Source organism: Naegleria lovaniensis, assembly GCF_003324165.1.
Source record: "Naegleria lovaniensis strain ATCC 30569 chromosome Unknown tig033, whole genome shotgun sequence".
NCBI lineage: Eukaryota > Heterolobosea > Eutetramitea > Acrasida > Naegleriidae > Naegleria > Naegleria lovaniensis.
In genome coordinates, this window is record NW_025407854.1 from 343,111 (window position 1) to 370,710 (window position 27,600).

Below are 27,600 nucleotides of genomic sequence, written 5' to 3' on the forward strand. Positions count from 1 at the left end.
CGGATAGCAGTGACATCAAAAGCCATCACACATAGAGAGATAATCCAAAAGTTACGATTGCATCGAGCGAGATGAGAGCTATCAGTAAGATGATTTGAATATCCATTGTTTGATTTGTGTTGCTTTCCGTTCGTTACTTTTAAAAAAGAATTGAGTCGCCCAGTCACTCCATCAAGGTTTTAAAAGTCGAGTGACTTAATCTCTCAGTAACCACCAATATTCCATTTGAAAAATTGTATTTACCTCCGAGTGTTGCATGACATATCTTTCATCATGACACGAATATTTCCAGTCACAGGAAGCTCCGACTCCTTTCCCTCAAATCATCACCCTCATCACAATTCCCGAATGGCACAATATTCGGCAGATAATTCCATCCCATCAAAGCCTCCGGAAACGAATGCCAATATAACCAATGAATCACTACGAGTGTTCACGGGAGAGCTGTCAAGTACTCAACACCACAGCCAGCATACTTCGAAAAGTTCTGCAACGTCACCTCCTGCCACTAAAGAAGGTCTAAACCCACTGGATTTTAACCAAACGGGTGATGAAGATGGGATCTCCATCGACGCACCTCTTCTTGTCCAAGGCATCATACCACTTCGTGGGTTCCTTATTGTGATGGTAGCATCCTTGATGGTCATGAGCTGTTTTTTCATATGGGTCAGCACATTTGTAGTGTCGAAACAAGCGATTGAAAATTTGGCAAATGATGTGATTGGAGTGAGCAATCAAAAGATTTTATCATACTTGGATGCAGTCATCAATCCTTTGGGCAAAATGTCAAAAGCAATGGCAGCTGATTACAATTGGGGAATTGCCAATGAAAACAACTTTCGAAAGTATCTCTTTCCAAAATATTATTTCTTGGGAGCCACAAGTTGTGGATACTTTTTTGGATATCCTTCAACCAAGTACACTTATTCAATCACTGGAGTTGGTTCCAAGGCTTATTTGGTTTATTCTTATCAAACTCCAGGTTTCATTGGAACCATCAGAGACACTGTCAATAATAAGACAGGCGAAGTGATAACAGTGAACAGCACGATCGATTACACGCCCTTCTTTTCAGCACAGCAATATTATTACAATTCAACCATTGATTTATGTAATAGATTGGGAATTGAGGGAGTTTATGGACCACCCTACAAAGCATTGAATTCGAGTATGGCAATTTATCATTCATCAGTGGTTTATGATCCAGTATTATATGCCTCTGGAATCAAGAAAGCAGTTGGAGTGACAAGAATCAACATGTCATTGGGTGCAATTGTTTCATATTTGAGCAAAATAGTTTTGATTGGAAGAGGATATTGTTTAGTTTCACAAACGAATGGAATGATGATTGGAGGAAGTATCAACACTCTTGCAGGTGATGGAGAAACAAATTTACACTTGTTCAATATTACTGATCGAAATGCTGGTCCTTTAATGCAAGCATTATTTGCCAAATATGAGTTTGATTCAAACAATATTCCACCACTCACTCATGTTTCATTGAATGGAATTTCATACATTATTTCTCACTCCAAATATACCATAGACAATTTGAAATGGGATGTCTATTTGATTGTGTATGAGGAAGATATTTTACATTCTGTTATTGTGACTTCTGGCATTTCGGTTGGGGTGTTTGTGGGGACTACACTGTTGGGACTAGTGCTGAGCATCGTTCTCGGATCAATCCTAGCGCGACCATTGAAAAAACTCGAAGAACAATTTTCCTTAATCAAAGTTTTGAATTTGGATGATGTGAAATTTTCTACTTCCATTTTCAAAGAAATTCACAACATTTTCAGAAGTTTGGAAGAAACTCTAATTTGGTTAAAGGAAATTAAGTCGTTCATTCCAGAACATGTATTGGACGAAATTCAGGGTACAGACCCTAAATTATACTCTCCGCAACTCTTAACGAGTCGACAACACACCTCCATGAGATCAAGTGTTACTAAGAATTCTGTCTCATCGTGGCACTCGGCAGGAAGAGACTCCAACAGCAGCAAGCGACCCAAATTCCTTCGGGCATTAAGCAAAGCAAGTGGGGTTGGAAGCGGAAGGTCAAACTTTGGAATGAGTTCGCTCTTCCAGATGGGTTTACAGAAGAAATTATGTTGTGTGCTGCATGTCATATTCAAAGGTTTTGAACATGTCGAATCGGCAGCAGAGAAGGCTGAATTATTTACAGAAGCACTCGCTTCGATTGCTCCACTGATTAAGATCTACAAAGCTTCTCTTCAGATATTGACCAATTTTGAGTTTCAGATTTATGTCACTGGAAATCTCAATGATGATGAATACAAAGTTCCAATTAAGGGAATTGAATGTGCTCTGAAAATTGTCAAATCTCTAGAATTATTGAATGCTATCAAGTACATGACACGAATTGGAGTGAGTATGAGCGAGGCGCAAGTTGGTAATATTGGAACGAAAAGTTCAAGATATTTCACTACGGGTAAGTTTGAAAACTCAAAATTCCATTTGATTGAACTAATGCACCGTTTGAATCACATTAATCTCGCATAATTGCAATGGCCCACCCCAACAGATGGACCATGTGTAAAAGATGCCACCACCATGGCAACACTTGCACGACTTTTCAACCTTTCCATTGTGACAGATGCGTCATGTTTTGATGGTACACTTTCCAATGAGAGATTCATTGCAAGACCCATTGATCGATTCCGCAAACCTAAATCCTCAGAAATTGAAACCTTGTGGACTGTCACAGACGAGAAGAATCTTGAAAATGCCGAATGGCTCTACGAATTGGAGAATTCTAAAAGAAACAACTCCTTCGAACGATATCATGACGCCTTTCAAGGACTTTTCACACACGAGTTTTGGGACGGCATTGCTCCTGAGAATATTCTTTCCACTCTTGAAGATCAATTACATGTCCTCCAAGAGTATTCGAGCACTTTGGATGATCCCTCACTTGTACGATTAATTTCTTCGCTTTCTTCGATTGCCTCCTCATATACAGCCACTCCACAACAAATTCCTTTTGCGCTCAATAATTATCACTCACTTCTGGGAAGCGATTTGAAAGGAGTCGTGATTGATTCCCCTCAACCCAATTCAGAAGATGCAAACGATGCCACACAACCACTACAGGGTCTCTTAATTTCAGTGACTGATATTATTCCAATTGAACACTAAATTTCTCAACAAGCTATAATATTTTGTTGCCACCTCATCACCCAATTTTTTTCATCATCAAAAAAAAATGAGCAGCCTTCCTTCATCATCTATCATGCCATCCACATCTCCATCGTCGGCTTTACATCAAACAGCTCCCGTTAAAACTTTCTCATCCGACCATCAAGATATGATTCATGATGCACAGGCTGATTATTACGGAAAAAGATTAGCAACATGTTCAAGTGATTGCACCATCCGAATTTTTGATTTGGCTCCTGGTGCTACCGAACAACAAGAACCCAAATTGTTGGATGTGCTTACGGGACATGAAGGTCCTGTTTGGCAAGTGAGCTGGGCTCACCCACAATTTGGATCGATTTTGGCAAGTTGTTCCTATGATCATAAAGTAATAATTTGGAAGGAAAATCAACAAACTCACAAGTGGGCCAAAGTTTTTGATTACAGACTCGACAGTAGCGTAAATTCAATCTCTTGGGCACCTCATGAACACGGCCTTCATTTGGCTAGTGCTTCTTCCGATTGTCAAATTACTATCTTTTCCTATGATGAACAGAGTAATAATTGGAGAGTCTCAAACATTAGAGATGCTCACAAAATTGGCTGTAATTCTGTTTGTTGGGCTCCTGCATCACACACTGGTGCCTTGGTTCAGCAACCTACTCAAGATCAACCCGAAAGTAGCAAGTTTGTGAAGAGAATGGTCTCCGGTGGAAGTGATAATCTCGTTAAAATCTGGGAATACAATGAATCAATTAATCAATGGAAAGATACCACACTGGAAGGACATACTGATTGGGTTAGAGATGTAAGCTGGGCTCCAAATATTGGTCTTCCATATGAAACTATTGCCTCTTGTTCTCAAGATAAAACTGTAATAATTTGGACAAGAGACCAAAATTCAAACCAATGGAGTAAGCAAGTTCTTGCATTCGATAATGTTGTTTGGAGAGTGAGCTGGTCATTGACTGGAAATATTTTGGCTGTCTCTACAGCTGACAATGAAGTTACATTGTGGAAAGAAGATGTCACTGGAAAATACAAGAAGATTAGCTCTCTCAGTGACAAGTAATTATTTCAACAAGAATACAAAAGCATTAAATTCATCAACCTCTTTCAAAATTATATTATTTTATTTTTAATTACCTAAATTTCATAACAATTTCATCATTGCTTCAGATTGAGTAAGAACGAAATTGTGTGAGATGTGAAATTGGAACTTTCACAAGTTCAAAAAAATGTTTTTACACCATAAAACAACTAGATCACTATCGATATCCATTTTCATCATTACCACCACACTCTTTCTATTTTCCGTTCATCACGTAGCAGCTATTATTCAACATGCCCAATCATCATCATCATCTTATGAATTTTCAACCACATCCGACCACAATACCATCACGATCATGAATCACGCCATGATGATGAAAACCCTCTCTTCTAGCATTCCTTCCTATAACTTTACATATGGTGGACGATTGAGTACATCCGAATTGTTACAACAAATCATGATGACCAACAATACCTCTCGGGAATCTGCTCTCTCGACCATTGCCTCTCAATTCTATGCGTTTAGGCTTCCAATCCGATTTTCCAATAATTTAAATGTCATCTCGGAACGTATTGAAGTGATTGCCTTTGATCCATACAATGGTACCATCTATCTCATCGTGAATGGCTATAACGTCGAGTCATACTTTTATGGAAAGAATGCTTCAACGAGCAGTGATAGTAGCAACAATAAGATTGTTCCTTTGTTTTCGGAAATAATGTCTCCTTATTTTCCGACTGCTTTTGATGGAAAAAGTTTTGTCTTGATTTTTGAACCCAATGGTTTTGCCAATATTTTGAAACAAAGTGATAATGCAACGACATGTCGAACGGTACTTCACATGCCCTCTTTTAAAATGTTTAATCCTGTGAATGTGAGAAATCAATTTGTGATTTCCAATGTATATGGAATGGGTGGAATTCAAGTGATGAATAAGGAAAGTGGAGAATGCCTCACTTTCAATAACGAAGGATATCTCAATAATTTAATGGCAACATTTAGTGTGTGTAACAAGACAAATCCAAATCAATTATTTGTTTGGACAGGTGCATATTTGGTTCCAAAATATCCAATCAATGATAACATGTATCAAGCTCTCAAGAGAGATTTTGCATTTGGAACATCTTTCTTGCCATTTTCACCAGGATTTAAGTATATTCGAATGACCATGCAATTTGTGACGCCAGCCAACTATGATCTTGTTCGTGCCGATAAGACTTTGAATTTTACAGACTCCAGTATTGAACAATTTTATAAGGAAAACACGATACTGATTGACGACAACTTGAAGGGTAACATTACAGCCCTAATTTCACAAGCGCTCAATTCAAACATGATTTCCCAACTTGCTTTCAAGTGGTCTCGTGCAAGCTCAATGTATTCGCCTGGCTCTAGCGCTCTTGTTGTTGCAGTAACACTCGTACTGCTTGTGACAATGTTGGTGCAGACTTCATATTTTTAAATTCAAGTGCAATAAAAATATGATATAAATTAAAAGGCAAAATAATTTATGCTACATAGTTGTACTTGGAACGACTTTCTGTGGAACGTTCCAAATATTCTCTTTCAATCAAACTTTCAATACGTTTCTTAATCATGTCTGGCGATGGCATAAATCTTTGTTGTAATTGCTTGGTCACTTCAATGACAAGATCTCTGTGTTCGAGCGTCTTTCTTGCCTTCATAATACGGACAATAGCAGCATCCAACATCCACTTTCTTTCTTCATCGACTTTTTGCTTGGTTTCTTCTTGCTGCTCCTTTGTTTCCTTCACGACAACTGGCGAGATTTTAACCTTAATCAATTTGCTTTCAAAATCATTGTTAACAGTGAATACAGAGTCTTTGGTAAGGGTCTTATCTGAGCTATTGGTCAATAATTTTTGGTGGGTTGCAGTTTTAACTGTCAAGGCCATAATATTTCTCTTCAATTCGTTCATAGGGATCTTGGTTTGTTGCAAAATGTCACCATATGAAAGGGATTCCTTTTCGTTAAATAGCAATAGAATGATCATTTGGAAAGTGGAAACGTTGAGTTCATACTTCTTATCATAGCCATTGGCCTTCACGTCGCATGTTCCCATGTTGAATTGCCATGTGACCTTTCTACCAGTGTGTTCGTTGGTGTAGAATTCTTTGAAAATATTGGCTGCCTTGTCCACCAACTCAGGTACAGTAACAGCAATCGATTGCGTGACTGGCCAGTAACCAGTGGTCAAAACTTGAACGCTCAAATCTACTGGAGGCTTCTTGTTTGGATAACGTTCGATATAGTTCTTAAACGACTCGTTTGTTTCTCTACTCAATCTCATATCAGTAAACATTCCTTCTAATTTTGTGGTGAATTGATAACCAAATTCTTGCTTCAATTTGGCAATGAATGCCTTTTCGGCGTCGTCTGATTGAGAACGTTGGTTGAGCAATCTCTTTGCCAAGTGTGTCTTGTAATACTTTTCAAAGATATCCTTCTCACGCAAGTGTCTGAACAATGCAATGACTTGTTCAAAGAGCACGTCGAATTCAGATTCATTGATTTGAGTTTTACCCTTCTTCAACTTGCTGTCCACATAGAGAGACAAATATTCAGGGAATCTTTCATTGGCATTAATCACGTCATCGAACGCCTTCTTCACACATGCTTGGAACTTGGAATCTCTCATGACGTTCTTACCTTTCTTGATCGAGAAGGCACGAACGAGAAGATCCTCATACTTTTCCTTCAAAACAATCAAATCTGCAATAAAATCGACAGGATTTTCTTCCTTTTCCTTATCCTTAACAATGTGATAGCCTTCACTTCTACAAAAGTTTTCTACTAAATCTACACATGGATCTAATGCACCATCAACAAGAGATAATACATCGAAAACGAGACGCAAATCATCAACTCTCCAAGTTTGAAGCATAACAATACAACCCGATCCTTCTTTTTCAATAATTCTATGCTTGAATTTGTCAATCATGACAGTCTTTAAGACGTTTTCAATCTTTGCTTTTGTGTCAGGATCCATACATCTGTCAACTCTGTCTCTTTCCTCCTTTAAACGTTGTGTAACCTTCTTAAGATAGTCTGTTGCAGTAGATGATTCAAAGTAATCGTTAGCCTCCTTAGTATAGAATTGTCTACTTTCATCCAAAAATTTCTTTTCAAAGTGAGTTTCATAAATGTCTTTCTTTGAAATTTCAATCATCATTTGGGTAAGACTCTTCATCAAGAAACGATCTGCAACAACTTCACCACATCTATCCTTGTAAATAATATCCATAATCAACCTTTGAATTCTTTCGAGCGTATTCTTGTGGAAAACTTCTTGTCCAAAAAGTTTAATACCAAGCTCATAAACTGGTGTCTTTTTGTATTGTTTCACATAGTTACGATCCATATACATGAGAATGTCTCGTACCATGCTTACGGAAGTTCTGTGTTTTTCCCATTGTCTTAAAAGCTCCTTGAGAAAACCTTCATCGGTACATTCCATAATCTTTTCTCGTACACCTTGAATATATTGAGAGAGTTTTGACCTCACTCCTTCATAGAGGGCATCTCCGTTCTTGTGAAGCACGATTTGATAACCCGATCTGTGTTACGTAATGTTATCAAATCGTGTGTGCAAATGTGTTCATCAATGTTCATCAATGATGACGTAAATGTTTTGTTCAATATTTGGAAATTGCAGAAGATGACGAGTGAACCATGGATGTGTAAAAGAGCACAACAATTACATGTTCATAGAATGATAACAGTCATTGTTATTTCCATATCAAAATGGAAATTTAAAGTTAGGTCATGGCAATTGATAAACATCAATAGGTGAAATACAAACAAAACCTACGTGTAGAGTACTTGGAAAGACAAGGATGAAGCATTTTCTTGATAGATCTGATCAATGGCACTGATAATCTTTTCCAATTTATCATCCACATCGCTTTTACCCATTTGACCCTTTCTTTGGATATATCCTGGGATCACTAATTTACCTGATCCTCCCAAAGGAGTCTTGTTTGTACCACTCATATTGATCTCTGTATAATGATGATGATGATGTTATTACTATTTTAAAATAATAATATATTGGCTTCTGATGATGATACACAAAATAAAACTACAACAAAAAATACTCTCGGGTACACCAACAAAATTGTGTGAGTTTTAATACTGGCAAGTGTACGCAAGGCTGATTGATTATTCGCAGCGAGATAGACTTTGGCTTTTGAATTTGTTGTAAACACTTGTTGTGAGCCAAAGCAATTTTTTGTGATGCACTTATTTTTAAATTCTGAAGCTGAACTTGCTGCGTTGGAGAGTTCATCTTTGAGCTTGAAAATTGAATGACTCTTTCATCTCATCTTTGATTGAAACATGAAAAACAAGAAAGAGGGTCATGATTTATCGTTCCAGTGTGAGAGCGAAGCCACCGAGTTTACTTTGTCCATCAAGATGGTTTTGGTAATCCCATCATGATGATGTTCAGTTTGATGTGATGTCGGAACTTTCTGATGGGTCCATGCAAAACCTTAAACGCCACCTTTCAAGCTGGACATCACACTAGATCAAAAAAAAACATTTCACTCTTAACGAATACTGTGTACAGAACATTGCAACAGTACCTTATTTCACAACATCATCAAGTCTTCATTCTTTTGACACCATGCAACATCCAATCATGAATTTGTTTCAGTCGCCAAGCAATAACTCAGACAATCCAGAAAAGCATTCCAATGGCGATCTTTTTAATTGTGAATCTCAACTCTTTGGAAATGTTTCTCTCTTATCTGCTCCTGAGGCAAGCGATTCGTTGCTTTCATTGTTCAATGAACGTGAAACCTTTGCCTTTGAAGATTGCATGTACACTTCTAACAATAATTCATCCTTACTTCATTCCTTATCCAGCACTGGGTACAACTCATGGTCGTCGTCATCTTTAGGCTTTGATTTTCAAACTTCTTATTCCCTCGATGCCTTGAGTTCTGATTCTGTGTTGAGTACTCCATCGAGATTTGAGACGCCTTTGACAAAGGAAGCTACTTTTCCTTCTCCACTCTCTGTAAATATCATTCCTTTGAAGAATTATAGAGACCACAAATCGAACATGTCATCTCAAATGATGGCAATTCAGAAAGACACCTTTGATCAACCAAGCTTGGAATCCATCGCCAAGAATATTGAAACCTTATTGGAAGACTCTTTCAGTGTCAATGATTTGAATCTCATGAAAGAGCTAAAGAAAATTGAAAATGATGTTCGAAGCGCTCTCATTATGAAGGAACATACTCGAATGATGAATAGTAACAACAACAACGCTGGCTCATCCTGTAGCAGTTCAATTTCGGCAAGCACTCCTTCTATTGTGTCTTCGTCCTCCTCAATGAAGAAAGACGAACATGCAAGTCACATTCTGACTCGATCACAAGCACAGAAGAAGAAACAATCTTCCTCGTCTCGAAAGAATGCTTTACCAGTGTTGTCCTCCCCTCAAACCAAGAAAAGAGGAAAGGCCTCAACAAAGAGAAAGCGTGCATCTGCAGATGAAGATTCTGAGAGTGAAAAATCCTCGAACAGTAGTAATGATTCCGATTCCGATTTTCGTCCTTCCTCAACAGAAAACAATGAATGTACTACAGAAGAAGAAGAAGATGAAGAAACTGAAGATGATTCCAAGTCCTCTACTACCACTACATGTAAAAGAAAGGCAACAAGCAGTGCTTCCAAATCAAGAACTGCCACACCTCAACCAAGAAAAAAAAGAACAACCTTTGCCAAAGCAGATATTGCACTATTGACCAAGTGGCTTCATGATCACTCGAACAATCCGTATCCTACCGATGATGAAAAGAAGACCTTATTGGAATGTGTGAACATGACAAAGGATCAACTCGAAACCTGGTTTGTGAATAATAGGAAGAGACTGTTGCCTAATCACCACTTTGTTAAAAAAACACCAGTCGTTGTCGAAAACGAATCGTTCAATCAACGACTACTCAAACAATTGGCTTCAAAAGAAAAGTGAAACATTAGTGTAGAGAATTTCAAGTCCACTTACCTTTCTCATATTCCTTAAATTCTTGTAACATACAACAAAATATCAGCTTTTTCATTGTTTTTAGGTGCCAATAAGATCCTGTTTTGTTAACCTGTCGAATTCATGAAAAATACGTGACAATCGAACATGCGAGCTGCCTCACCATAAACGCATTCACTAAATATTTATTGAAATATTATTCAATTCTGAAGTATCTCTGAAATTTTGACACAGCCTTTTGCCTTCCAAATGGATGATTATCATATTTATGAAAAAATCATCGAAACTGTGAGAACTAAAAAAATGAGTGATGAAGAAGGAGAAGAGATTTTTTTGTCGGTCCGAGTTCATGACTTTCACTCACAAGTGTAAGTGTTCAATCGAGGTCGGAAGAAATATATTGGCCATGATGCGAATGCGAACATGATACTTGGAATATGGTGGTTGATGAAATAACAATGATGAATTTATACCATAACATCAATGAAACAATGAATCATTTATGAAAATAATAGGAAAGAATTTGAACAAATTAATAGCTCTACAGATCCGAATACATTACTTCAAAGTTTATGCACAAAAGCCTTGTCGGGAAATCTTGGTCAATCCACTATTCGTTCAATAATTTGGAGAGTTTTTCTCGGAGTTTTGCCACTGACTGAAAAGTTTGGAAAGGAACATTGGATAACGAAAATAGATTATGATCGTGAACGATATGAAGAACTTCTCAAGAAGCATGAAAATGATCCAAGAAAAAAGACTAAAAATTCTGCAAATTCAGAAGATGAAGTAGATGTTACTTTTTGTGACCCTCTCTCACAATCACAATCCGTAGGTATTCAAATTGTTAACTAGTATAATTTCAAGGTATCTTAACACTTTGAAATTGTAAATGTTTTCTGACTTTATGCTTAAAAGAATCCGTGGTCCGAGTTCTTTGAAAATTCAGAGCTTGAAAAAACAATTGTACAAGATTTGAAACGGCTGTATCCAGAATATCCGTTTTTCAGAACTGATGAAATTCAAAATTTACTCAAAAGAATGCTCTTTGTATGGTCGAAAGAAAATACTGACCTTTCGTATAGACAGGGCATGCATGAATTACTTTCCCCCATTCTTTTGGTTGTGTACAGAGATGCTCAAAATATTGAAAATTATAAGGTATGTAGCAAGCTCAGAAGGGAGGTCACCTTTTTCACACAACACATGTGTCCCTTGAAATACGACAACTTCTCCAATTTATTTTCACCCACTCTATAGCATCTATTGGAAGAAAATCCTGACCTTAAATTACTCATGAAATTATTGGATCGCAATTTTCTAGAGCATGACGCTTACTGCTTGTTTGAGAAATTAATGACCAAAATGAGGGAATACTTTATTGTTGGAGAAGGCCCTCAGGGAAGACCATTTCCAAACATTAGTACTAAAGGCCCTCTCGATAATATGCTCATGATAGAACGAAAGATGGATCTCTATGAAACACCAATTTTTAAAATTTCAAACAAGATTCAAAACACTCTACTCGAGAAGAAAGACCCAGACCTGCATCGTCACTTGACAAAGATGTGCATTGAACCACAAATTTATTTAATTCGATGGGTCCGATTGCTCTTTGGAAGAGAGTTTCACATTGATGACGCCATCATTTTGTGGGATGCAATTTTCTCTGATTGTGGTGGGTTTAGATCTGAAAGTCTAATCTCAGCATCTGATATCGATTTATCATTGGTTGAGCACATTTCAGTAGCCATGTTGCATTTCATAAGAAAACATTTACTTTCTTCGGATTCAAGCTATTGTATGAAACGACTGATGAGATATCCACCCGTTGAGGATGTACATATTTTCGTAGAACAAGCACTCGAGTCACGTGCAAGACCAACAAGTTTATTACCGTCCATGGAAGCCAGTAGTAATCATCATAATGGTGCCAATAATGGAGGAACTTCTTCTGTGACGGTCATTCCCAAGTCACAATCGAATCCACAACTTGACACAAGCTCGTTATTCCCCAGGCTCACCAAAGATGTTCCAGTCACAGAGAGAACTATTAAACCTTCTCGAAAGCAAGAAGGTACTCCCAAACACAAGAACAGTAATAGTATTTCCGCAAGTCCAAATTTGGGAGCTTTTGCTAAACAGCTATTCCCATCTTCATCGACCAAGCCAAAATCAAAGGGTGTGACACCTCTCAATTCTCCTTCACCCTCAATACATGCCATGGCAACCTCACACCATCTCTATTCATCTGAAGGACATGAATGGATAGAGCGAGAAAAGAAGTTGGGAGATGTTGTCGATGTTGTTTTGAACGTGTTACAGAACATGGCACTAGAGTAAGTAAGAAAACACAAAATAATTCCAACCTTTAGCGTTCATTTATTGATTCATGAAAATTGAACATTATTGAAATATTAATAATCTTACACCAGAGCCAAATTGGATGAAGAACGGTTGCTCATGTCTGTGGCAGAGCTGAAACATGTCAGAGATTGCTTAAAGTTTCAATTACCCTTCCAGGAACGAGGTAGGTTCTAAATAATTTGTGTGAAATTATTTTAAATAACCTTAACATTCTTTCAAACCATTTTTATTCAGAAATTGACTGGATCGCCAAAAGATTAAAATCGCCTCGAGGATCTGAAGCAGAAGAGAATCAAGAACACGGTATGATGCAATCATCATCATCGTCAACAACAACAACGACTACAAATACTCCTCATGAAGAAGAAGAGATCAAAAAGTCTCTGGGTACCTTTGTGGTCATTGATTTTCATGAATCTCCTCATCCACCATCTTCCACAACATTGGAACCACATTTTCCAAATTCACACCTTCCATCATCCACCTCACAACACAAACCTACTGCTCAAAAACAAAACACAGTGCCGAATCAGAACAGCAACACTATCAGTAGTAGTAGTAGTGAGCCTGTTTTTCATCCATTGTTGAAATAATGTATGGTGCTTTCAATTTGTAACTGAAATTCTTCAATCAATAATAACAAGTTTCTGAAAATCCAAATCTAGAGTTCACCTCTTCCAGAACACTTATTTCACTTTTCGTATTTCTTTCCACAAACAAAAAATGAGTGAATGTTGGAGAACCCCAATAACACTGTTCTTCATGTTGATGATTACTCTGATTTTTTCATCATTGAGCACAGCGAAGGTCATCAAGATGGAATCATCCAACATTCCGAATCACACAACTACTGTTCTTTCTATTGATTCTGCTAGTGCTCCTCGGACTGTCATGAGCTTCTTTTCAAATGATCTCGATGTTTCAATATCGGGAGTACGAGCCTCAGCACTGCCAGTTACGACAAGTTTACGATTTTCCAATTGCAACCACACACTGAGTATCATGTTTGGTCTCGTTCCACTCAATGAAACCAATACCATTTTGAAATTCACCAATCCTCAATTTCCATCCAATTTTGCATGTTCAGATGTGGTGCTAGCTCAGTTTTATGAAATTCCTGTACGATATCAACAAACATTTTTCGCTCAGCAAAACGAGGTGAATTTGAGCCCAAAAGGAAATCAATATAATTTATGTGAAACGATTGGAAGTTATGAAAAACAATTACAGAAGGAACGAGGAATCATGAATTGCTCACAATTATTGTGTGATTCAAAAATTAATAATGTAGAGGATATTGTAAATTCATTGACGGATGGAAAAAGCACATTGGCGGATTGGATCAATTATTGTAGATATTGCGAATCGGAAGGAATACCAGATTTGTGTCTAAAATCTCCAAACTCCGGAGATGATCAAGCAAGAGCCATGTTGACTGCTTTTCCTACAAGTACGCAATATTGTGGAATGGATATCTTTGGGGTACCCTTTTTAGTGGATACTGTTAGAATTATTCCTCAAACTCCCTTTTTAACCAATTTCAGTAGTTTTTCGTTTATATGCTATTGCCCTTCTATTAATACTTTTGCATTTTCATGTAGTACATCTCTCCTCAAGGACGATATCATCCAACAATATTTTCTAATTGCGCTTTTCCCACTGACATTTGTTGCTCTATTGTTTGGTTTCTTTATTCCTAAAATATGGAAAATTATGAAGACACGTTCTGGAAGTTTGATTACAAGTAGTTGTATCATGCTTAGTTCGACCTTGTCCATAATTTCCAGTTTGATTGTTGTTGTGGTACCACCACCTCTTTCAATACTCATTTCAAAACATGTGCAATATTTTGCACTCGTGACAATATTGTACAGCGTCTGTTCGTGGTTACTGGATTTATATCGATTGATTTCATTGGCAAAGAATAGACAATCTCCAAAGAGTTTTTACGTGGTTCATGCTTTTTTGATGGCCTTGTTCTTAGCTGTTGGAGTGGTTTCTTCTGTAGTGATTGCAACTCAGAACGAAGAGTCACAACCTTACTTGCTAATCGCCGAAGTGTGTTTAGGTTTCATTGTAGCTCTGTTTTTTGTGATTGGAGCAATGTGGGCATACATTGTCATGAAGAAAATTAGTGATGTGAATTTGATGAGAACAGGTGTAAGTGCTTCTTATTCATTCCTGACCAATTCTTGTTAATTCTCAAATGGGTGTAGTTTGTGAGATTTGTATTCTATGCCACATTCGTTCTCATGATATTTTCCATCTCTTATCTACTGGCCATTATTTATATGCGTACAAATACTGGGTTTGCTTTGATTTGTGATTCTATTGGGAAGATTGCAATTTTTGCCTTGTTTATGGGAGTAGTGTATGCCGATTTTGACCGTTACGAGTTGAGAGAATTTTATGGCGTCTGTCTTAAGGTTATTTACAAGTGCTTAAAAAAGCATATTAAGACTCTCAAAGAGAGAAGAGAAGGTGGTGACAGTCACACTGAAAGTGATTCTTCTAAATTATTGAAAACTGAGGGTGATTCGGCATATCAAGAAGACTCTAGTACTTCATGGGTGACCATGAATTCTTCAAGCGTTAATACTGAAGTTACGACAAGTCACATTGCCTCAAAATGAAATTATTCCAGAATATTGAATGAAATAATTTCACAAAGAGATGCCAAGCTTCCTTGTTCACTCTTTGATTTCAAATATTTCTGAAGAATGGGAGTCCACATGTCAAAGAAGCACACAGCAAGTGGATGTTTTGAGGAACATCTGTTTCCAATGTCAATCAGAGCATGTTAAACGTTTTAAGAACTGGTGTCATATAAATCACTCACCTTCTAATAGACCTAGAAATAAACATTAAGGTAGAAAGCACATTCTGTTCATTCTCTTGACGATGCGAGACATGGTGTAAGGTATATCGTAGTTCTGCTAATTGTTTGCGATAGTGATTTCCTCTTTCGGTGCTACCATTAAGAAAATCTGACAAGTGCTTCATTGGAAAGTTGTCGAGAATAATCTGTTTGTGAAGCATACTCCTTCCATAGCCCTCGAATTTTTGAATGAGAAAATAGGCAGCAAAGGTATATTGCAAAAGTAAATCCTAATAAAGAGTTGTGTTAACAATGAAATGCATCGACACGTTCTCAACGTACCAAAATGGGCTTGCGCAAGTTCGAAGGTTTCAAGTGGAATTTCCCCAAGAAATTCAGAATTTTCTCCTCTATGACAGTAGCCGTGTCAATTTCATAGCTAGCATTCATTTCTTGCTTTAGACGAGCCATAAGGTCCATTGAAAAATTGATACACTCTTCAATCGTTTCGTAACTGTTCTGTTGATAATATTGTGACGAATCAGCATGTATGTTGTCCAAGCTCGAGAGTACAGATCTAAATGCTAAAAATTCGAGAGCTAAACACAAAATGAGAGGAGCACCATTATAGTAGGCTACAGTGTCAAAGTGTGAAGAAATAGAATTCCAAAATGGAGGTGAATGCAAGTCATATGTGAATGAACCTTGATATTGAATTATTTGCTTCCATACAATGTATGAGTTATAAAGATAGGCCTTAGTGAAGCGAAGTTTTAGTGCTCTGTCTTCATGTTCTGGGCGTAATTTGTTCAGAAAATGAGTTTTGCAGTTGTTTGCAATGGCTCGAACGGAATTGAGACACATATTGAAGTTGTTGAGAATAGAATCTTCATTCTCCATTTCATCTCCTTTGTTTTGATCAAGTACGCGCCGAAAAAGCTCAGCCACAACATTCTTGGCCACACGTGTTGAAATATGACTTGCCCTATAAATTTTCGTGAATTTGATATATTGTTGGATGAATCGGTCTGACATGTCATTAGCATCGTTTGACCCTTCTAAATTTTTACTGACCCAATCATGATCCACATTGTGTTCACATACGGAAATCAAATGCTTCAAATATGGGTTACAGTGTGGGTGTTGTGTTAACAAGTAGCTCACTATCTTAAACGAGATTATCCATTGAAGTCTTTCTAGAAAGGTAGAATGATTCCTCAATTCTTTGAAAGAATTGAAGAGATGTCTCCATAACGTCTGTAACACTCGTACATTACTGGAAAACTTTTCAATCAAACAAGTCACTGTTAACAGTAAGGGAGTGTTCTCATCGGGACTCACAAGTAAACACCTTCCATTTAAGATGCTCTCCTTTTCTACACCAAAATTATGAATGGATGTAAAAATTACGACATGCAATATCCTCAATGGAGTGATAATTTTTCTCGTAAATAAATACAACCATTTCATGAGTAAATCTAATTTTCGTGTGCATGTCATCTTGGTGATGGCATAAAATTTGAATACTAATTTACAAAATTTTCGTTCTAATAATTTACAGTCTATCAAGAAATTCATAATGTTATTGTTCTTTGAAAGGTTCATGATTCTTGTATTACACTCTTCAATTAAATCCAATGCTATTCTCATTATTTTACCATTCCGCTTCATTGTAGAAAACTCTTGTCTTGGTATGTCATCATGTTTGAAATTATATGGTACAATACCATTGATGGAATACGTTGAATACCATAAAGCCTGTTTCAAATGAATTCCGAGTACATGAACCCATTCGGTAGTATCTACCACAACTTGATGATTAGCATCGTCCTGTTGATTATTCGTTACATTCATTATTTGTTTACAATTTGCATAATTTCACTTTTTCAATAATTATTGAATTCCGAAGCACAAGAATAACTATGCGATTCAATCAAAATTATTTTTTTTCATGATTAAAAAAATTTTCTAAACACAAAATGGCTCATCACGCACTCGATAAAGCTCTCAAATTCATGACGGCTGCAACCTTTGCCGGAACTGGTGCGCTTGCACTCGGTTATCATGTTTGTATACAGTGGATGGAGGTGAGAGAGCAATTTTGATGGATTACGTTGGTGGAGGTATTCGTGATGATTATGTTGCTGGAGAAGGAACACACTTTAAAATTCCGTTCATTCAGAAACCCATCTTCTTTGATACACGAATTCGTCCAAGAGAAATTTCAACCAAGACCGGAACAAAAGATTTACAAACAGTGAATATTACATTGAGAGTTTTGCATCGTCCTATTGTTGAGAAACTCCCATTGATTTATAAAGAATTGGGAGGCGATTATGATGAGCGTATTCTTCCGTCAGTGGGTAATGAAGTAATGAAGGCCGTAATTGCTAGATACAAGGCCGAAGAAATTATTCAACGAAGAGAACAAATTTCAAAGGAAATTCAAAAGATGGTCCGAGATAGAGCCTTACAAAAATTCCATATTGATTTGGTGGATGTTTCCATTACTGATTTAAGTTTCAGTAAGGAATTTACAAGGGCTGTTGAAATGAAACAAGTTGCTGAACAAGAGGCTGAAAGACAGGCCTTTATTGTCGAAAAATCGAGATATGAAAAGGATGCTGCAATTATTTTGGCCTCAGGTGAAGCTAAGGCAGCCGAAATGATTTCTGAAGCCATGCAAAAATCTGGATCTGGTCTCATTGAGCTGAGAAAAATTGAAGCCAGTAAGGAAATTGCAAACACTCTTGCTAACTCGAAGAACATTACATATCTTCCAAAAGATACTCCTTATTTGATCACAAAATAATAAATTAGTGTTTTGTCCTAGATTGATTTAGGATTGGTGCAACATGTGGTGTTTGTGATTCTTTATGGTTGTTGTTATGTTGCGGCAATGATCTGACTTGTCAAATTGAAAAGTTCATCCCAATTGTTAAGGTTGGAAAAACTTGAGCATTTGTCGTTGATGCAATATTTTGTCCTCACAAATACGTGACATGTCATTACAATGAATCCATGTAGTGATGGTCGTTCGAGGAGGTGACATCTTCAACGGTACTTGCTCATATCCATCTGATGAATCGTTTGGTAACGTTTCTGTCACACCATGAACCACCGTATCACTGAAAAACACAACTGCTCGATTGAATTTTGGTTCAATGTCCAATTTTTCACTCTCCCAATAATTGTTATACAAGTGTTTGGAAGGTTTATAAATTCTGAGATTTCCACCAGTCCAATTTCTTTTGTTCGCTCCATTCATGTCCAAATCGTTTGAATTTTCTCCATTCTCCTCCTCTCGATAAGGGGTACAATAATACACAACTGTAATTTTCCTGGAATCATTCGAATAATTATCGAAATGTAATGGTAAATCATTATTGAAATCTTCACATAGAGCGACCTTATTAAAAAAGAACTTGCTTTCAGCGTTACTAGTATTTCCTGTATTTTCTTTTTCGTTTCCAGCCCGATGAGCTTCATTCATGATGTTATTGTTCGTTGAATCAAAGATCTTTTCAAAAAGTAATTTCTGAAACCAAGTGCCAACAGTTTCAACAAAATACGTCAATTCATTCTTGATCGGTTCATCGTCGGAAAAGTGTTTTGGAGTCATTTGAAGAGTGTAGAAGGGATTGGTGCTTATTGAAGTTACTTGTCCTGTTTCTTCATCCTCCATATAGGATTCCTCTCGGATCAGTTCGTTTTTATCTCGCAACGTGGAAATATGATGAAAGAAGTTGTTCTTTGCATCATCATTGCGGAAGGTGAGAAAATTATCTAAAATGACAAAATGATGGGTTTTCAATTCGGAGATGATCAATTCTTCTCTGTGAGCCCAATTCTCTCGCCAGAATTTCATTACGAAAGGGTGGAATGTTGTTCTTTTGTTTTGAATCTTTGAAAATGTTCAATTTTCTTAGCCGTGCTGGCTTTGAGGTTCACCACCAACGAACAAGAAAAAAATGTTAAAATCAAGTGTGTGGAGAATAGGAAACAACCAATACAGCAGCATGGGAAGAAGCATTCCTACATTATTCATCACAACAAAATTTGCTCCGAGTTTAAAGTATGAATTGAGAACCTTTTCGGAATTTGAATTTCGAAATTATCATCATCGTCATCTTCTGAAGAAACAGTCGAATAACGCTGTGATGGAAAATAATGTCGTTGAGCCTGAACCGAATTTCATACATTCTTCCCACACCCTACCATCCACAAAACTTTTAAAAACAAAGCTTGATGAAAATTCATGTTGGACCACACTTGAAGACTATTTTTCATCCAATTCAACCCTCGAAGATGTATTTGTAAAGGCTACATTCAGTAAGCCTTCAGCAGAAACAAATTCCAATGTTGAAAAATCTTCCAAAGACATGATTGCGAAGGTTCAAGTGCGACCGATTCAATTAAAAGACAAGAAGAATAGAAACGACACAAATATGCCATCATCATCAACATTGCATTATCAATTCACTCTATTTCATAATAGAAAGGCAACTCATCAAAATATTTCATCTCCTAGTGAGGCATTTGCAAAAGTCAAAGATCTTATCATCTCGAACAGATATCAACAAGTTTTAATTCAACCACCTTCTGGGCACAATGTACAAATGCTATTGAAATATACTTGCGCAGACGATAATGAAATAGACACTCCATTGATTGAGGGCGTTAAAATGTTGACATTTACAGAACAAGCTAAAAGTACTGACTCGACCATCCTTACTCAAGAATCTACACCTAACATTGAACGTGACCACAACAGAAAAAAGCATTACATTCTTGAGGAAGGAAAAAGAATACCATTCCTTGTAGATCTTGGCATTATGCATCCTGAATCTGGAAAAGTGCTGGCACCAAAATATAACAAGTTCAGACAAATGAATCACTTTTTAGAGATATTCAAAGACACCATTTCTGAGAGTGTCATTGAGCAGAAAGACACTCTGCGTATTATTGACTTTGGATGTGGAAAATCATACCTTACATTTGCTCTTCATTACTACTTGAAAGATATTCTCAAAATTGAAAACTTTCAAATTATTGGACTCGATCTCAAGGCGGATGTTATCGAGAAATGTAATACTCTTGCCATTAAATATGGCATGCAACACGAATTGAAATTTGTGGTGGGTGATATTCATTCCTTTGAACTCTCGCCACACTTTCTCGATCCACGACAAGATCTGTCCTCTGAAGTGGACATTGTTGTGTCTCTTCACGCTTGCAATACAGCAACCGACAAGGCACTTGCTCAAAGTGTGAAATGGTCTGCAAAGTGTATCATTTCAGTTCCTTGTTGTCATCATGAAGTGTATCAACAACTGAAACATGCAAAAACCTTGCCCGAAGATCACTTGCTGTATCCACTTTTGAAACATGGCTCATTGAGTGAAAAATTCTGCTCACTCTACACGGACAGCCTCAGATGTCAGTTATTGGAAATTGCTGGCTACAAGACCTCAATTGTCGAATTCATTGAAACCGAACACACACCCAAAAACCTCATGATCCGAGCCATCAAACCTGGCCGCACACCAACAACATCCACTACTGATACAAACAAAATACAACGGGATCTACTCATTCAACGCTACGTGAAGCAGAAGCAAAGCCTTCCCGTCAAGATTTCTTTAGAGGATTTCATGCAATCCTTTTTTGAAAACAATTGAGCGAAAAGCAGAACGAATCGTTCAATGATTCGAGCAGATTCGAGTAATTTGGCCGTACTTGTCCACACAACAATCGTCACAAATCCATGAAAATTTTTTTGCCTGCTGAAATTTGATGGACGGAGTGTTTCTTCGAAGCACCAATATACCATCACGAAAGGCCCATCAAGCGTGAAACATCAACAACAAGGCTGCTTAAAGCACTCGAAACAACAGGATGGAACCTCCTCTCCGTACTCAACAACATTCAGCATTCTTTTTGATGAAGAAAAAACACCCACTCCAGCAACAAACGCCAATAACAATATTTCTCATTCTCTCGTGATAGCGTTACAGAGTTTGAGAAAGGAACTTTTGGCATTCAAGAAGAGTTGTCGTAGGCTAAAAAGTGCATCACTCGCTTGTGTGAACACCAAGAAAATAGATCTGGTCCGTCTTAACGAGATCCTACACAAAGCACCTTTTTCACAATTGTGTTTCGGATCTATTATTCATCAGTGTTTCTCTTTTGATCAAAATAATTCATCACTGCCAGAGAAAAACTTTTCACACACAGTGGTCTGGACTTGTCACCTTTACCTTCCCTTTGATTGCCTGATTTAACTCCATTTTTGTGTTGTTGATAGGTTCCCGTGTTTTGAGGCACAAAGCAGAAGCCCTGCGGATCACTTCCACTTCATAAGAAAAGGCTGTAATTCCTCCTTCCAGCCACCACTTCAACACATTCATCCATACAATAACTCCAAAGCTTCCTTCTTGTTATTGTATTTAGATCATCGTAACATATCCTGAACCCTCTTCAATTCCATCTTTAGCTTATTCTTCGAATATGCTCTGTATGGACACTTCTAGAAAATACCAATCGGTCAGCAACAACACGTCGACGGCAAATTCATCAGACTCTGACCTTTCGGTAAGCAACTCACCCGTTCCCATAAAACCATCATCACTGGCGAACAGAAAACCTCCACCACCTCCTCCATATTCAGACGATGAAGAAGACAATTTTGAAAGCGTCAGTAGTACCACAGCCAGTACTCCCACATCAACAACCCCACCAACAAGCACTCAACCATCCATCTACTTATCAACAGCCTCAGTTTCAACAGCTTGTGCCTCTTCTGTGAACGAATCTCAGGTCAATGTCGCACTCGACTCATCGATTGTCAGAGAGAGGCAACAGAGAAATGATCTGTTGCATCTCTTCGAAATTGAAGACCGAGGCGATTCACAACGATTAACTTGTACAGTGGAATATGTCGATGATTACTTATTGAGAATATCACAACAAGTTAGAATACCAAGATATTCACACAAAAAACTTCCACCAAAACCTCCCATGAATGCCACTTCGTCACCAACATCAAGCTCTCCTACTTCCTCCGTCGCTTCTCCTTACAATGAAGACGACCAATCCTCTATTCCTTCTTCACAAAGCACGGATGCACTAGATCGATTGGAAAAAGTTGAAGAACAAGCAGCAGACGACAAACCAACAAGACATTCTCTCGTCGCCAGTCGAGCACTGTTGTTCCAAAATACCGGACTTTCCAAATTTGCAAAGCCAAGAGCTCCATCAACTCTGGTAAGGCAACCACGGAATACCGACACTAACACCTCGGTTAGATCTAATCGTAGTGACACATCTTTTGTGACACACACAGCAAGAGTGACTCGAACCGAATCATTGTCACCTACCTCCACTCCTTCAAATCTTCTTACTCCTCCTCCTGTTCCTCCAAAATCATTGAAGCCAAAAAGAGATCTCTCACCATCAACACCTGAAGATTTCACACCTTCCTTACAAATCTCGCAAAAGATTCCATCTCCCTTACTTCGTCAAGAAGAATCAAAAAGATTGAGCTTTCATGCAACACCTACCCCTGAATCAAAAGTTCAGCGCGAGAAAATACCAAGAGAACGTGTTCTTGGACCTCACGTCATTGATTTTGTCACTCAATTGACGTTTCCAAATCATTCTAATTGTTACCTTGTTCATTTAGCTGCAAAATATAATCATGTGGACATATTGCACTGGTTATTGGATTGTTGCTGTGATGAAACATGTCCAAAAAGTCCGTCCACGCCTTCAACAGATGCCTTGGAAATACCACATTCAAAGAAGTGTATTTCGAGGCAAAAGAAGCTATGGAGCCTCCAAGATAAGCAAGGAATGACACCACTCTATTACTCAGTTGCTGGAAACGATATTGGGCAAAAAACACAAGATGCTTGCGTATTTTTATGCAGTCAATCAATAGTTCAAGAGAAACAACTTAATTTCTTAATTGACCCATACGGTAATTTACCAATTGTTCTTGCTTTGAAACGGAAGGACTTGGAATTGGCCGATATGTTACAATTATTTGGTGCGAAATTGGATATTACGGTAGGCATTGGTGTGCTGGGAGAAAGTTTGCTACACAGTGCCTTTCGAGATTGTGACGTTCCAGTCAGTGAATATATCATCAAAGCAATGCCAAGATTAATATTCAAAAAGAATCAAAGAGAGGAGCATGCGTTGTTTGCCTGTCTCAGAGATTACAGATCCATTAATACTCACTCTTCAAACTCATCATCAAATCTTCTTGAACTAACTGAAAGAAAAACATACTCGGAGAGAAGACAAAGTAGTCTTGTTTTTACCAATACCTCTACCAGTCTTAACAACAACAACAAGTACTTTTTATTCTTAAAACACATTCTTGTGAATGGTAACCAATTATTTGGAGTTGAAATATTCGAGAAAGCACTCTTAATGAAGAATGCTTTTGGAAACAACATACTCATGCAAGCTGTTGCATTTAATGATGTGGATTCATTCAAGACTATCTGCCGATATTTATTTGAGTATTCCATGAAGCAGGTGGAAAAGCACAAGTTGTTGACAAGTATGGCACTTGACAGGGATCGAGATGGAAGAACCATTCTTCATTTAAGTATTGATTTTGCTATCAAAATGCTTTCTAAAAAACCTGAAGACTTTTTAGCCTGGTTCAATGGATTTGAGTGGTTGTTTGTTTGGCTTGAACAAAATTTCCTCTGTCTGACAAATAATGTTCAATTTACCAAGTCACAATCTCTTCATTCTTTCCTCATGCAAAAAGATAATAGTGGTAAAACGGTATTTGACATGGTGGCCATGCAAGATATCAAGAAAACAGAATGGAAAAGCATCAAAGAAAGTCTTCAAACTGCAGCTGACAAGTGGATACAGAACAAACCAGTTTCAGGTACTGGATCAGCTCTTGAGGCTTCCGAAGCAAGTGAAAAACAATCCTTAGTATCTTTGTTCAAAAACAAGATGAAGAAATCAAACAAGTAGTGATAGATGTCATGAGAATGAACATGCATCAATATGATTGACATGCCCACACTTTTCCAATTGGCTGATTCACACTCCCAATTGACTAACCTTAATTGTATAACAACAACACGCTTCAATAAATGGAAACAACACTAAATTTTTGGGTTTGAAGTAAATATGCTTTTGCTGAACTTTGTTGCCTTTGTCGGAGAATTAGAAAAAAAATGATCGAATCGAATCTTTCCAAGTTCTTCCTCTCGACAGCTCCCGAAGAAATGTTATGCGAAATTATAACATTTCTTCCATTCCGAGAGTTGATTCACATGTTTATGCTTTCAAAAAAGTATTGCCAATTATTTATGAACAGTGAGCTCTTATTCCACAAGCTCTGCATTGTATTTTGTAAACAGTACGAAGTTCCACTGGATGACATTGATGATCAAAGGAAGAAAGTATTGAATCTTATGACCGACACAACAGATCGGAATCATTCAACATCATCTTCATCTTCAATCGATAGTGATCATTACAGTCCGAGAATATATTTTCAAGTGTTGCAACGATTGATCCGAGCTCATGGTTACCGTTGGGACACTGAATTTCCGTATTACCAACAATCGGATTATTCCAAAATTTATAAGTGTGATGAAACGACACTAAGTGTGTTGGAACAACCTCTTCATGGAGATTTTATCACCATCAAGGCTCGTAAATTACTCATGCCAGGTCATTTCTATACATGGCAGTACAAATTGGAGAAATATCTACCAGATGAGACATCAAATTCTTTCAAAGTAATGGTTGGCGTAGAATCTCTATATTTCTTTCCATTTGGATCACAACATAGTGGAGATGTGATCGGTTGGCAAGCATCTTCAAAAGGCTGTGCACTCATTACAGGTCCAAAACAGATAGTAAGAAGTGCATGTGCAGCGTTCACCCATACCCATCAACAAAACCTTGTAAACTTGTCACAAAATTTTCAACAAGGTGATTCGATTATTGTGGAATTTGATTTTCGAGTACCATCTGAGATGAAAGATGAACACGCAGAAGAACAACGACTGTATGAACGGTATCAATACTCACAACAACAGGCTCGACAATTAGGCAAGATTCGTTTTTCATTATTATGGAAATCAACCCAGCGTGAAGAGAAGAATTTGATTCATTTAACACCTTGGCTTGATTATGGCGATCCAAGATTTGCTCCCTATGTCCCTGCATGTAGTGTGAATGATTATCAGAGCATTTCCATTGGACCTAATTACCAATTTTATAATTCAAAACAATTGTTACATGATTTGGAATGAAAATTTCCCTTTCCTTTGTGAGTAAATGATGAATGTTGTGGTGGTGTCCTGTTACAGTTTGACAATGAGCAAACATCATCAAAAAATTCGAATTTAAAATTTCCAATCAAAAAAAAAATGCCAACCAAACAAAAAACAAAGCCATCATCATCCAAAACGGACAAGCTGGTCGAGTTGGATGCTCTTGACCTGGGACCAACAGAAACGGCAGCAAGCGGAGTGGAAATTACTGGAGAGAGTACATCAAAGAAAAAGAGGTCTACATCATCATCGGCTCAAAAAAAGAAGGGACCACCTCCACCCTCCGAGCAAGGTATTGAAGTACTCGGAAGAAAATACAGCAAGGTAGAGCTTATTGGTAAATTATTACAATCATCAGGGATCCAATGTATTCCAAAAACTGTCTTGATGGAGAACGCAAAGAGAATTCTTCAACAAGATAAATTCACGAATCTGTTGCAGGATCCAGAAGAACCCATGAAGGAAATTCACGGTTACAAGATGGGAACTAGGGCTTTTGAAATGTTGAGAGAACATGTTGATTATGAATTAACTAATTTAATGTACATTGCAAACGTTCTTACTGTTGCAAAAGGAAAAATCACAATTGGTGAAGGAGAAGTTCTTTTGGCACGTCTTATTCAAAAACATCAATTGAGCTTGCATGGTAACAAGGAGGGCACACAGAAGGCTCTAATCAAATGTCAAACACCAAAAGCAAGAGACACCATCGTTCTTGGTCAAGATGTTCACATTGACAAGATTGCAACAATATTAGAGGAAGCCATTTCAAGCAAACATCATGATCTTTCTGTGGGTGACTTGAACAGCCATAGAGTCGATGAACTTAGAAAGGCCATCAAAAAAGCTGAGCAAAAATTGTACAATGAAGATGGTACTAGAAAGGAGCCAAAGAAGAGAAAGAAGGAGGAAGTGAAGGAAGAGGAAGAAGAGGAAAAATCAGCCACTTCTGAGAAAAAGAAGGAACCAAAAACTAAAAAAACTAAACCTTCTGCTGAGGAAAAGAAGACAGAGACAAAGCCAGCTGAAAAGAAGGAGGAAAAGTCTGAGAAAAAGGAAAAATCAGAATCTCAAAAGAAGAAGTAAATTTATTCTATGGTGACACTTTCCCAAAGCTATACCCACCGCATAAAATACGCGATTTACCTTGATAAAGCATCATGCCACTCCGATCTTTTGTGTTCAAAATTATTGAGATTCTAATTTCTCAAACAACAATTGGAACAATTCATCACTTTGTCTTGCTCTTTGTGCAGAAAGTTTTCGTTTCCTTTTTTTAAAATTGACACTCACACTGTCCACAACTCCACGCGCGAGGCTCTTATTTAATGTAACTTGATGAACATGCGTGATATCCTTAATATATGTATAAAAAATACAAATAATCCACACAGCTCAGCAGCTGCCAAAAACACGTTAGCCGTTAGAGCATGTCATTCATCGATTTCTAAAAAAATGTGACTTTTCCGTGAAGGTAAGAATTTGAAGTGAAAATATGAGTGTTTTCAACTGATATTGAAAACATATGCACCCAAATATTGTTTCCAGAAATTGTAACCTTCTTCTGCCTCCCAATATCTCTTGTTTTGTAAACCTTCAAAGCGAACAATTTTTTCGCTCCACGATGCTCCCCATGCCATCTTTACAAGCAAAGGCTTTGAATATTTCGGCAAAATATTTGCACATGAAATGAGAGAGATCTTCTCCAAATCGTCCTCACCAACAATGTCATCTCAGGTGCTCAACCATGCTCAACTCTTTCAATTCAATCCATAAAATTCATATCAATATACTCCTCGTGATGTCTTCTATCAGGTGATGCACAGCAAGATCCACTCAAATCAATAATTCCCACAA

The 27,600-nt window shown here is 37.5% G+C and overlaps 13 protein-coding genes across 13 annotated transcripts; 10 read left to right on the plus strand and 3 right to left on the minus strand.

The window, feature by feature from the left end:
* Window positions 1–348: 348 nt before the first annotated feature.
* Window positions 349–3,162, plus strand: C9374_008241 (uncharacterized protein; the record flags this gene model as incomplete). Its single annotated transcript, XM_044698296.1, has 2 exons — window positions 349–2,455; window positions 2,549–3,162. 2 exons carry the CDS (start codon window positions 349–351, stop codon window positions 3,160–3,162), a joined length of 2,721 nt encoding a protein of 906 aa, XP_044545864.1.
* A 67-nt stretch (window positions 3,163–3,229) lies between these two features.
* C9374_008242 (uncharacterized protein) lies at window positions 3,230–4,234 on the plus strand (the record flags this gene model as incomplete). The annotated part of the gene is made up of 1 exon (XM_044698297.1): window positions 3,230–4,234. The coding sequence occupies one exon, from the start codon at window positions 3,230–3,232 to the stop codon at window positions 4,232–4,234; it is 1,005 nt and encodes a 334-aa protein (XP_044545865.1).
* A 166-nt stretch (window positions 4,235–4,400) lies between these two features.
* C9374_008243 (uncharacterized protein) lies at window positions 4,401–5,678 on the plus strand (the record flags this gene model as incomplete). The annotated part of the gene is made up of 1 exon (XM_044698298.1): window positions 4,401–5,678. The coding sequence occupies one exon, from the start codon at window positions 4,401–4,403 to the stop codon at window positions 5,676–5,678; it is 1,278 nt and encodes a 425-aa protein (XP_044545866.1).
* Window positions 5,679–5,724: 46 nt separating this feature from the next.
* Window positions 5,725–8,231, minus strand: C9374_008244 (uncharacterized protein; the record flags this gene model as incomplete). Its single annotated transcript, XM_044698299.1, has 2 exons — window positions 5,725–7,795; window positions 8,050–8,231. The coding sequence occupies 2 exons, from the start codon at window positions 8,229–8,231 to the stop codon at window positions 5,725–5,727; spliced, it is 2,253 nt and encodes a 750-aa protein (XP_044545867.1).
* Window positions 8,232–8,865: 634 nt separating this feature from the next.
* On the plus strand, window positions 8,866–13,196 carry C9374_008245 (uncharacterized protein; the record flags this gene model as incomplete). Its single annotated transcript, XM_044698300.1, has 7 exons — window positions 8,866–10,100; window positions 10,449–10,604; window positions 10,752–11,067; window positions 11,155–11,397; window positions 11,497–12,575; window positions 12,672–12,766; window positions 12,838–13,196. The coding sequence occupies 7 exons, from the start codon at window positions 8,866–8,868 to the stop codon at window positions 13,194–13,196; spliced, it is 3,483 nt and encodes a 1,160-aa protein (XP_044545868.1).
* Window positions 13,197–13,326: 130 nt separating this feature from the next.
* C9374_008246 (uncharacterized protein) lies at window positions 13,327–15,236 on the plus strand (the record flags this gene model as incomplete). The annotated part of the gene is made up of 2 exons (XM_044698301.1): window positions 13,327–14,763; window positions 14,820–15,236. The coding sequence occupies 2 exons, from the start codon at window positions 13,327–13,329 to the stop codon at window positions 15,234–15,236; spliced, it is 1,854 nt and encodes a 617-aa protein (XP_044545869.1).
* A 2-nt stretch (window positions 15,237–15,238) lies between these two features.
* C9374_008247 (uncharacterized protein) lies at window positions 15,239–17,275 on the minus strand (the record flags this gene model as incomplete). The annotated part of the gene is made up of 3 exons (XM_044698302.1): window positions 15,239–15,377; window positions 15,443–15,711; window positions 15,764–17,275. The coding sequence occupies 3 exons, from the start codon at window positions 17,273–17,275 to the stop codon at window positions 15,239–15,241; spliced, it is 1,920 nt and encodes a 639-aa protein (XP_044545870.1).
* A 250-nt stretch (window positions 17,276–17,525) lies between these two features.
* On the plus strand, window positions 17,526–18,233 carry C9374_008248 (uncharacterized protein; the record flags this gene model as incomplete). The annotated part of the gene is made up of 1 exon (XM_044698303.1): window positions 17,526–18,233. The coding sequence occupies one exon, from the start codon at window positions 17,526–17,528 to the stop codon at window positions 18,231–18,233; it is 708 nt and encodes a 235-aa protein (XP_044545871.1).
* Window positions 18,234–18,359: 126 nt separating this feature from the next.
* C9374_008249 (uncharacterized protein) lies at window positions 18,360–19,289 on the minus strand (the record flags this gene model as incomplete). Its single annotated transcript, XM_044698304.1, has 1 exon — window positions 18,360–19,289. One exon carries the CDS (start codon window positions 19,287–19,289, stop codon window positions 18,360–18,362), a length of 930 nt encoding a protein of 309 aa, XP_044545872.1.
* A 103-nt stretch (window positions 19,290–19,392) lies between these two features.
* C9374_008250 (uncharacterized protein) lies at window positions 19,393–21,102 on the plus strand (the record flags this gene model as incomplete). The annotated part of the gene is made up of 1 exon (XM_044698306.1): window positions 19,393–21,102. One exon carries the CDS (start codon window positions 19,393–19,395, stop codon window positions 21,100–21,102), a length of 1,710 nt encoding a protein of 569 aa, XP_044545873.1.
* An 838-nt stretch (window positions 21,103–21,940) lies between these two features.
* C9374_008251 (uncharacterized protein) lies at window positions 21,941–24,427 on the plus strand (the record flags this gene model as incomplete). Its single annotated transcript, XM_044698307.1, has 1 exon — window positions 21,941–24,427. One exon carries the CDS (start codon window positions 21,941–21,943, stop codon window positions 24,425–24,427), a length of 2,487 nt encoding a protein of 828 aa, XP_044545874.1.
* A 206-nt stretch (window positions 24,428–24,633) lies between these two features.
* On the plus strand, window positions 24,634–25,722 carry C9374_008252 (uncharacterized protein; the record flags this gene model as incomplete). Its single annotated transcript, XM_044698308.1, has 1 exon — window positions 24,634–25,722. One exon carries the CDS (start codon window positions 24,634–24,636, stop codon window positions 25,720–25,722), a length of 1,089 nt encoding a protein of 362 aa, XP_044545875.1.
* Window positions 25,723–25,839: 117 nt separating this feature from the next.
* C9374_008253 (uncharacterized protein) lies at window positions 25,840–26,829 on the plus strand (the record flags this gene model as incomplete). The annotated part of the gene is made up of 1 exon (XM_044698309.1): window positions 25,840–26,829. The coding sequence occupies one exon, from the start codon at window positions 25,840–25,842 to the stop codon at window positions 26,827–26,829; it is 990 nt and encodes a 329-aa protein (XP_044545876.1).
* Between the last annotated feature and the right edge of the window lie 771 nt (window positions 26,830–27,600).